Source organism: Amphiura filiformis, chromosome 12 (genome assembly GCF_039555335.1).
Source record: "Amphiura filiformis chromosome 12, Afil_fr2py, whole genome shotgun sequence".
Classification (NCBI taxonomy): Eukaryota; Metazoa; Echinodermata; class Ophiuroidea; order Amphilepidida; family Amphiuridae; genus Amphiura; species Amphiura filiformis.
Window position 1 is genome coordinate 67,665,240 of NC_092639.1, and position 11,495 is coordinate 67,676,734.

The following is an 11,495-nucleotide window of genomic DNA, read 5'->3' on the forward strand; positions in this document are numbered from 1 at the left end:
TATGATAACTCACAAAAATGACTCAGTTGAGTCAGTTCAGTGTATGATAACTCTCAAGTAATGACTTCTTAGGCAAGTTGGATATATCATGTATTGAGCCAATCAAAGATACGGTAAGAGTAGTCATATGGCTGGAGGGGATTAAGCTTAACTTTGCTCAGAGATCTAAAAACTCTATTTTGATTGGTTACTCAGATGATTACATCATGTAATTAACCAATCAGGGTCACTCTAAAGCTGAATTTATAGTCCATCGCTGAGCGACGAGCGATTGGTATTTGACCAACAAGGGAGCGCGCTTTGCCCCACGCAACAAAAGCGTGCTGCCTCATTGGCTAGAAACCAATTGCTTGTCGCTCAGCGATGGAGTATAAATTCAGCTTAAGGTTGGTCTGAACCCTGGAATTCTGAAAACTTTCGGGCCTCATAACTGCTAAATTATTAGTCTAAAGAACATAAAAGTATACATTTTTAGAATGGAAATGACTTGATGAATTCATCTGTGAGGTCCAATTTGGGCCAAAATGCTCATTTTTGGAGAAAATCCCCCAAAACGTTTTTTTTTTTTTTTGCCCAAATTTTTTCGTGCAACGTAACAAAAAAATTGTTTGGCCAAAAACTTTTTTTTATTAATTTTAAAAACTAGATAAAAATATCTAGGGACCATTTTTTCATTTTTTTGAATTTTGACCAACTTCACCAAAAATATTTGAAATTTGGGCAAAAATCAGGCTTTTTTATGGTTTTTTTGACAATTTTGCATTTTTTGACCATTTTTGGTGCAAATTTCTCAAAGTTGGTCAAAATTCAAAAAAACAAAAAAATGGTCCCTAGATATTTTTATCTAGTTTTTAAAATTAATAAAAAAAAATTTTGGCCACACAATTTTTTTTGTTACGCTTTTTGGGATTTTCTCCAAAATGAGCATTTTGGCCCAAATTGGACCTCACAGATGAATTCAGCAAGTCATTTCCATTCTAAAAATGTATACTTTTATATTCTTTAGACTAATGATTTAGCAGTTATGAAGCCCGAAAGTTTCCATAATTCCAGGGTTAAGACCACCCTTAAGAAAGGAAATACTGTTAACTGAGCTTAAATTAGCTAGGGCGGCACTATTAACATACAGTCCATTAAACATAACAAAATTCAATAGAAAACAAATGATGATTTTAAAGTGTATAAAATAAGGATTTCAAATCTTGAATATCGAAGAAAGTTATTTTGTCAAGTTTCTGCTCATTTTGTGAGAGCAGGTCACATATATTGGAAATGATACTAGTGATTCCTGCATCCTCCTTGGAGATGATACTAGTGATTCCTGCATCCTCCTTGGAGATGATACTAGTGATTCCTGCATCCTCCTTGGAGATGATACTAGTGATTCCTGCATCCTCCTTGGAGATGATACTAGTGATTCCTGCATCCTCCTTGGAGATGATACTAGTGATTCCTGCATCCTCCTTGGAGATGATACTAGTGATTCCTGCATCCTCCTTGGAGATGATACTAGTGATTCCTGCATCCTCCTTGGAGATGATACTAGTGATTCCTGCATCCTCCTTGGAGATGATACTAGTGATTCCTGCATCCTCCTTGGAGATGATACTAGTGATTCCTGCATCCTCCTTGGAGATGATACTAGTGATTCCTGCATCCTCCTTGGAGATGATACTAGTGATTCCTGCATCCTCCTTGGAGATGATACTAGTGATTCCTGCATCCTCCTTGGAGATGATACTAGTGATTCCTGCATCCTCCTTGGAGATGATACTAGTGATTCCTGCATCCTCCTTGGAGATGATACTAGTGATTCCTGCATCCTCCTTGGAGATGATACTAGTGATTCCTGCATCCTCCTTGGAGATGATACTAGTGATTCCTGCATCCTCCTTGGAGATGATACTAGTGATTCCTGCATCCTCCTTGGAGATGATACTAGTGATTCCTGCATCCTCCTTGGAGATGATACTAGTGATTCCTGCATCCTCCTTGGAGATGATACTAGTGATTCCTGCATCCTCCTTGGAGATGATACTAGTGATTCCTGCATCCTCCTTGATAATCCCAAGATACTTACAATCACATGGCAGAGATGAGTCTCCATAGAGCTAAAGCCATGGTATGATTGCAGCATACTGAATACCTAGAGTGTTAAATCATATGAATTATACATCATCATTTTGTGTGTGTGTACCTCAACTTGAATGATTAAAGATGTTATAGCTCTAGGATTTCAACTTTAATGAAGTCCCTGGACCCGGCACTTTTTATGCTGCTTATTAGTAAATCAACCCTACTGTCTTTCTTAGAGTGACATCATGACCCTGATTGGTTAATTATGTGATGTAATCATCTAAATAACCAATCAAAATAGATCTTTTAGATCTCATAGCAATGTTAAGCTTAATCCCCTCCAGCCATATGACTATTCTTACCATATCTCTGATTGGCTCAATACATGACATAGCCCTCTTTGTAACCAATCAAAATAGTTCTTAGAGGCTCGCTTAGAGGCTCGGCTGGTAGTGCTCATGGGGTTAATAGTACAATTGCTTTTTCTTTAATTTTAGCCCCTTGATGTTTGATGCATATTTGTAAGATTATGAAGAAGGGTTGGGCTTTAATCATTTGAAATGGAACGGATGTATCGGGAAGGGAGAGCATGCCTCAGTGGTTAAAATTCTCTTGTCTCTGGTGCATGAGGTCTCTGGTGCATGAGGTCCTGCGTTTGAATCCCAGTGGTGGAAAACTTGCGGGTATTGACCTGGGAAATTAGATTTAATTGGCAACATCTGTAGATTAGATTCAGACTTCCACTCATACTATCATTTAGAGTTGGGTAAACGAACCACAAGAGAATTCCGTCCTTTGGAGGGGACATTAAACTGTCGGTCCCTGACTATCCCAACCTGTCCTGGTGTTCCAATGTACTACTTTATCTTCAAATAAATAACATAACAGATACTGTTTGGTGAGGCAGACTGCTACCCAGGTATCCAGATGTCATATTGGGCTAGTCCATTTGAAATCCTCACTCCCCTGTATCTTCAAATAAATAACATAGCAGATACTGTTTGGTGAGGCAGACTGCTATCCAGGTATCCAGATGTCATATTGGGCTAGTCCATTTGAAATCCTCACTCCCCCTGTATCTTCAAATAAATAACATAACAGATACTGTTTGGTGAGACAGACTGCTACCCAGGTATCCAGATGTCATATTGGGCTATTCCATTTGAAATCCACACTCCCCCTGTGAATAATTTAACTAAAGTCTTCCACAGATGTAATATAGGTTTCAAATAGAATAGACGAGTGGGTTACTTCCATTTGAAATACTCACTCTAGTTGTAAATATAGGTAAAGCCATATACAGGGGAGTATAATTAACCCTAGCCATCTGTGGAGACTTTTCTTAAACATTCCACAGAGAGAGTGCAGATTTCAAATGGAATAACCCATATACTTCACTCATCATGCGTCAGTGCTACTAAATATCCTCATCATTTTGTCTTTGTTTCCATGGTTTCATTGCAGGCATCATTGCATTTTGCATCACATTTGGTATCTTGTTGAGTGCCATGGGTGAGAGGGCTCGAGTCATGATCAATTTTTTTGCCATCTTAGCCGACATCACCATGAAGATGGTCCATATTATTATGTGGTAAGAACAGAATATTGTGATGTTAACTTGTATGATAGATGTCATGTGAATAGGGGCCAGTCAGGTGCATTAAAGATATATCTTATGTTTGATTTCATTAAATTTCATTGTAATAAATCAAACAAAAGATAGATCAGAATTCTTTGTTAAAACAGTTTGGACAATTTTTTCAACATACAATTAAAATGACATTGCATTTGCAGAAGGGATGGTTATTGATCAATCATAAAGAGCATGTGTGTGATTTGCTTTTCTGCAGAAGTGATCGGTATAAATTCAGCTTAGGTCTTTTCTGGAATAATGCACCTGTACAATGCTCTTTTGCAGGGGTTCTCGATAGGTTGCATATGGGCAGTGTTCGAAATTTTGGTTGTCCGTTTGCCCGGGACAACCAAAACATGCACCGGACAACCGAAAGTAATGCTCTAGTTGTCCAGCGGACAACCAAAGATCTACAGCCAAAAGTCACTTTTTCAGCATGTTAGTTTGCTCAAACCTGACACAACTGATGAATTGTTAAATATTTAAGTATAATTGTTCATAAATTGACTACACTCACTCCACTTTATTGGTCACATGTAGTTGCTATATACAGATTGTGGCAGCTTATGGACAACCAAAAACTTTGGTGGACAACCAGAAATTACAACCTGGTTGTCCGTGGGACAACCCCTTTATTTTCTTAATTCGGACACTGCATATGGGCCACATCTGACCCGCCGACCAATTGTGGTTGGCCCTTTTGACAGCTTTGAAATGTACAGTAAACAACTAACTTGACTAAGCACAGCAAAACAAGGTGTATTTGGCCCTCAAACATGGATTAAGATCTTTGAAATGAGTTTGGCTTCCGTGGCTCGCAAGCAAATAAAATTGAGATAATTGTAATGCCCGTACTTCTTACTTTGCTACTATGGCAGGTATGCTCTGATACCATAGTCCAGATCGGGGTTCTCAATTGCTTACAGGCCACAGAGAGCCAACATCATTTCAATGATTTGTATTTGAGAGTCAAATTCACCTTGTTTTACTATGTTTACAGTATATGTCAGAGCTGTCTGTGGGCCAACCACATTTGCATACTTGTCATTCGTTCAGATTTAATCTGATTTGTTCAGATTTTGGAGTTTTGAAACTTCCAAAAATTTAAACAATCAGATTTTTCAAATCTTCCAAAGAACAAATTTAGGCAATAGAAAAATAGCCCAATACATGAAATGTTGTAATATCTGAATAATAAAGTCTAATGTTTAATGTTAAAATCACCTTTCGTGGGTATTTCCAAATCAATAACCGGGTCCTATCCAAGGGGGCACAGAGGGAGCTAGAGTGTGTGTGTGCACCCTGTGGTTCATGCCTAAAACATGTAAAACTGGGTATGCCCTTGTGGTGTTTAGATTTTGGACTTTCTATTGTTGGGAGGTATAAAATTGGTCAGTGGGCTATGTATGTAGCATGTGGGCCGCCTACTGAGAACCTCTGTCGTACCCCATTCCTAGATTTGAAACCAGGATACAATTTTTTTTCCTTCAAAACCACAATCCTTTGTTTTGTCTTTTTTTATTATTAACTTTGAGCACTTTGCAGACTGAATTTGCCTTTTCTTGTTTCTCTATTTCTATGGTTGAGTCAACAACATGGGATATTCCAGTTGAAGTTCATACACCCCCTATGTAAGCCAGGACCATATCTCCCAAACATGTAGTGTAAATTTCAAATGGGGTTACCTGAATGGGTGACTCCATTTGAATTTTACACCCCTTGTGTGGGAGATTAAGGTCTTGTCTTCCATAGGGGTGTATGGATTTTAACTGGAATAGCCCAGTATTTTTCAGGACACATCCCACGCTAATATAACAAAGCGCTGAGGAACTAGAATGATTCAGTGAGAGTGTGGAACTGGAGTGATTCAATTCTATAATTCTTCTGTAATTAATATTTTAAAATATTTTTTAGAATTTTAATAAAGGAAGGTACCATCGTATATGGTTTAAACATACTCAACTGTCCATAAATAAGCCTAAAAAGTAAATTGTACCTTGTTGATAGTTGACAATGCAACCACAGATGCAACTTGATATGTGTTTCCATATGTTGTTACCATTTGGGACCAAATAATGCACACTTCACTTCTTACTTTTGAAATTAATATTGATAGTTTTTGATGCATGAGCTCAAGATATTAAATTTTAATCAATTTTGGAACAGATTGGCTGCATTAAGAACATATCAACATTATTTAATTATTCATCTTCATAGTGCATACTTATTGGCTTTTGATCTATAAGATATGCTCTGAAAGGCATCAACAACTTATGCTTTTCATCTCATGAGGTTTCAGTTTCTTTCCATTTTAAGTTACATTCAAAACCATTTCATTTTACTTTCAAATTGTTTTTTTTTTTAAATATTGTGTTGTATAAAGAGAGATAGCAGCCTATCTGCTGTGCCCTAGCAGGACATCAGTCAATATGAGACAATAAATAATAGTTATATTATAAATGAAGAAGGGAATAATTAAACTGAGTATTCAATCTATTAAAATAAAGCAATATTTTGTCATTTGAGAAAAATGATTCCAAATATGTCATGAAAATGTTAAATTCGGATATTTAAAAAATTTTTAAAAACTTGTCATCAGCATTGTGTATATTGGTCTTTTTTTGGATATAGAGATGAAAACCTAAGCTAAATTGTGCATGTTGTTTGTTTCAGGTATTCGCCCATTGGTATTGCCAGTCTGATATGTGCTAAAATATTGGATATGGATGACCCTGAGGTGGTGTTCAGACAGTTAGGGCTGTACATGGTGACCGTATTAGTAGGCTTAGTCATACATTTGGGAGTTTTGATGACTATATTTTTTGTCATGACACGGAATAATCCACTGACATTCTTTAAGGGAATGTTACAAGCATGGCTAACAGCTTTGGCTACATCTTCCAGGTGAGTAAAACAGGTCTATATGGGGAACCTGAGTTTCTTTTCCACAAGTCAATTTGCACGAGGTAATTGGTGTGTTCCATAACAATAGACACAGATCGGAGGTTTAGCTATTAGCTTGTGGGAAGGAATTTTGGTACAATATGACTTCTGGTAGAGAAACCCAGGATCCATGCATAGAAATAGTGGTGGGCTATAAATGAGTAATGTTTCAAAAACCTTATCTACAGTTTCATTGGGCTATTCTAATCCATACACCTGCTATGGACGACATGACCTTAATCTCCCTCACAGTGGGTGTAGATTTCAAATGGAGTGACCCATTCAGGTAACCCCATTTGAAATTCATACTCCTTAAGAGCATGTCTTCCATAGGAGGTGTATAGATTTCAACTGGAATAACCCATTTGAAGCAGCTCATCAACAAAACAGGATTTGAAACATTTGCCAATCATGATGTGTGGAATATATGCTAAACATATATGTTTTGAGTGCAAAAAGCACGGAAATTAATGTTGCGTGAAAATTTCCACTTATACAGTATTCAAATGAAATGGTGCTGGTGATTAATCCTACTGCCTTTCTTAGATTATGCATGATTGGTTCATTATATGATATAATCATCTGTGTAACCAAACAAAAAAGAGCTTTTAGTGAGCATAAAACTAATTGGCAATATGCTTGCATTTTGATTAAATCCTTGACTATGTTTCTTTGTGCAGTGTTGCAACTATAGTGATTAACCCTGCTGCCTTTCTTAGAGTACCCACAATTGGTTCATTATATTATAATCATCTGAGTAACCAATCAAATGTTTCTTTATACAGTGGTGCAACTATGCCCATCACCTTCTGATGATTAACCCTACTGCCTTTCTTAGCGTACCCATGATTGAGTCATTACATGATATAATCATCTGAGTAACCAATCAAATGTTTCTTTATACAGTGGCGCAACTATGCCTATCACCTTCTGGTGATTAACCCTACTGCCTTTCTTAGCGTACCCATGATTGAGTCATTTCATGATAATCATCTGAGTAACCAATCAAATGTTTCTTTATACAGTGGTGCAACTATGCCTATCACCTTCCGATGTCTGGAAGAAAACAATGGTATAGACAAGAGAGTGACGAGGTTTGTCATCCCTATAGGTGCCACAGTTAACATGGATGGTACAGCATTGTACGAGGCTGTGGCTGCCATCTTCATTGGACAAATGAATGGTATTCCACTCACGGTGGGAAAAGTTATAACAGTAAGGTAAGAAATCATGTGAGAAACTCTTCTTGCAATATTTACATTGGTAAGGTTTCTCTTTGGTGTGAATCCTTTCATGTTTAGTCTTGTGAATTGCTTGTGAGAAACTCATGGTGGGAAAAGTTATTACTTCTCTGCCTGCCCAGATGGACTTTAGGTCATACTTCCATCTGATTGAATGCGCAGGTCTAATTATAAAGCAATATTGTAAAGCATATGAAGATATCAGTGAGGAGTGACAGTTTGAGGCAAATCATGGGGAATAAAACAATTTTGGGCTTATCCAGTATTGGGATGGATATCTCCACAAAGGAGTGATATCGGAGTCAAAAGATATCAGAGTGAAATTACAATTCCAAGATCATAGTTGGTCAACAACAAAAGATCTCTCCGTTTTGAGGCTACAACATAACAATGGAGTAATGCAGTCAACCCAAACTAGTAGCCACTTGGTCCTGGTACTAAAATAAAAGTTCCCCCTTCACAGCCCATAAGGATGCAAGCTTAGGTCATTACCCTGTGCCTGATCAGCCAAACGAGAGTTCAACCTCCCCTCCCAATTTGATAGCCAATCCCAGTTTGCAAGTAAGGAACTAACTATTTTAAGAAGGTACAGAAGTATATTTTCACCTGCTGGTCTAATGGAGATTTTCTCTGTTACAGGAAAGAGTCTGTGATAATTAAGCTACACCTAGTGTTCCTTAAATACTCTAAATTCTGATCTGGATTCATATAATTGTGTTGCATACCAACATATTACGGAATACGCTGTCTAGTAAATGAGCGGAAGTGGAAAAGTCACATTAATATATAATATAAAGATACATATCTTTATCCAATCTGGAGCGTGCATACAAATTATAGGCATCGTTTATGTACATTAGGGGTTTTAAAATCACTAATGAAAAATACACTGATTTTGAGATAAATGCAAATGTTGGAAATCTTTTCTAAGCTGTAGGCCTAAAGCTTACCAAGACGGAATAAAAAGAAGAGATGGTACAACGTAAACCATAAATTCTTTAATGTTTTGTGATGAAAAGTACAAGACAAACAAGGCACGGTCGTGTAAGGGTGTGGGACCTGATGCATAATCGGGAGTGTTTCAAATCCCGGTGCTGGAGATATTGTGTTGTGCCCTTAGACAAGGCGCCTAACGTCTATTGTCTCTCTCCACCCAGGTATTTATGGTACGGGCTTATGCTGGGAAGGTAGAGGAATCTGCCCCCAAGTTGCTTTGAAAGACAGATAGGCACTCCGGTCTGTACCGGAGTGTGAAACTCTTTGATGAGCAATTTATAACTTAAATGCATTTTTGTTTGTTTTTGTGATAGTATAACAGCTACATTGGCTAGTATCGGCGCTGCTAGTGTACCCAGTGCAGGCTTAGTAACTATGCTACTTGTCCTGACAGCAGCTGGCTTTCCAACAGGGGATGTTAGTCTTCTCTTAACAGTGGATTGGTTCCTGTAAGTATTAATGCTTTGCATGCTAGCCATATTATAGGCTTCAACATAAAAAGTCCAAGTTATGAAACATTTCCTCAAAATATCAAGAGCTATCATAAGAACCACTGAACCAATACTATGCTTGTTTGTACTCATTTTAATGCATTTTTCATGCTGATTCCAAATATGGTCATAACAATGTACAATTCTAAAAAATTTCAATTAAAAGAAAAAAGCTTGTCGTCTGCAGTTGACACCCATGTGGAGAGAGGTATCCTTTTGCCCAGTGCCCATTATGCATTTGATTTTAAAAATGGTGGACAAGAAATGTCATTAATTTGTACCCATATGGGTGAAAATACAGCTTATTTATTTAGCAATGTCAACATGGAGTCATGAGCAGAAATATTTTCCTACATGTTGACATATAAGGTAAATCTCAAGACATATCACATTATCAGACAAAAGGGTTCTATAACCTGTCTTCTACATGGAACACTCAACGGTTCTATAACAAAGCAAAAAGGGTTATATTAAGGGCAAAAATGGTTATGCAAAGGGCAAAAGAACCTTCTCATGGACCTAAAATATCCTTCAGTTTATATAACTTCTTGAGGGTTTCATATAGAGGAGAAAAAAGGATTCTTTAAGGTCATTTATAACCTTTATTTGTGAGAGTGCACCTGCTTGATTATGCTGTGAGTAGGTGTGAGAGAGGTTAAAATCAAGATGGGTAAAGGGTAATCATCAATTACATTCATGTACTCTGAAAGAAAAGAGAACAGGGAGTGACCGGGATACAGATTTAATGTGTTATATTCCTAATAATGATCAGTGGTGGCATCAGCTCTGCAGAATAACAAGTTTATGACCAATATGAAATGCATGACTCATAACATGAAAATGAATTTAGTGCAGAGTCACAGATGGTTATGGAAGCATTTATGCTAACTGCTAGGATGAACCATTGGACCTCTTAACAAATTGCAAGAAACCCAAAATGTTTCTTTCAGCTATTTACAGAACCTTTTTCAAGTGTAAAATGCTCCTTGCTTGCCTTTGCATAACTATTTTTCATTTGTCATGAAACTATTTATGGACATCTTGACATTTTTAGGTTCCACTTAAAAATGAAAATCAATAGAATTTGCATAGAGATTGCATTATAAGTGTACCTCTCTTTCAAAAAAGTCTAATGATGTCATCAAAACTGTGTTGATGTAATCAACAAAGCATGATGATGCAATCAACACTATGGTGATGTCATAAACAAAATATGATGATGTCATTTTGGTCCATATCTGTGTGACAGTAGATTACATCCAATCACAGCCCAGTCCTAACACTCAAAACTGTACTGGGTAACCATCCAATCACAGCCCAGCCCTAACACTTAAAACTGTAGTGGGTAACCATGATCATTGATCATTCTTCTAATTTTACAAATACCCCCTTTGCAAGAGTTTTTCTAAGGACTGCAATTTTAAACCCCCTTTTTCAATAAAACATAATCATGTTAATATCAAACTAAAATGGATGTGTAAGGCCAAGTAAAAAAAATATTTACATGTATATCGTCCCTGCCCTCTTCATATTTTGCCACCACACCAATTTTTTTTGTTATTTGTTATTTGGTAGAAAGGTTTAACAAAGAAAAACACTTACAAGGCACCTAGAAAATGTCACAGTAGCTATTTTAGACATGGGGGCCATCTTGGAATAAAATAACATTATAAAAAATAACATAATAAGGGTCTCCCTCACTGATCGTTGAACAAGTCCTGACGATATTCAGATTATTTGTTTTCCTTGGCCTATCATTCAAGAACCTTTTAGTTTGCTATCATCACAATGATCATGATGTATTTGCCTGCGTATCGGCAGACTCTGAAAAACAATGATATAGCTGAACTTGTCGCGATTTTTGGTTATTTGTTCGAAGTACCTGGGGTCCATGTTGCTAGCTGAAAATAACCCTTCTCCACAACATTTACACACCATTGTTTTGAGTCAGCGGGGACCATATCCAAACCTTTCTAGAAACGAAACCATTTGACCAAAAGATACCGGTAGTTTAGGAGTTTACTATTTAGTGGAGCATGTTCCACCAACTGATTTATGAATTGTACCATTGTAATTGCAGGGATCGATGTCGTACATCTATCAATGTGTTAGGCT

General features: G+C 37.1%; 1 protein-coding gene across 1 annotated transcript in view; it reads left to right on the plus strand.

Annotated features, from left to right (window-relative positions):
* Positions 1-11,495, plus strand: part of LOC140166603 (excitatory amino acid transporter-like) — a 38,799-nt gene that overhangs the window by 18,291 nt on the left and 9,013 nt on the right. Inside the window, 5 exon segments of the mRNA XM_072190104.1 lie at positions 3,541-3,667; positions 6,383-6,613; positions 7,678-7,872; positions 9,204-9,338; positions 11,461-11,494. Of these exon segments, the coding sequence (XP_072046205.1) occupies positions 3,541-3,667; positions 6,383-6,613; positions 7,678-7,872; positions 9,204-9,338; positions 11,461-11,494 (722 nt within the window).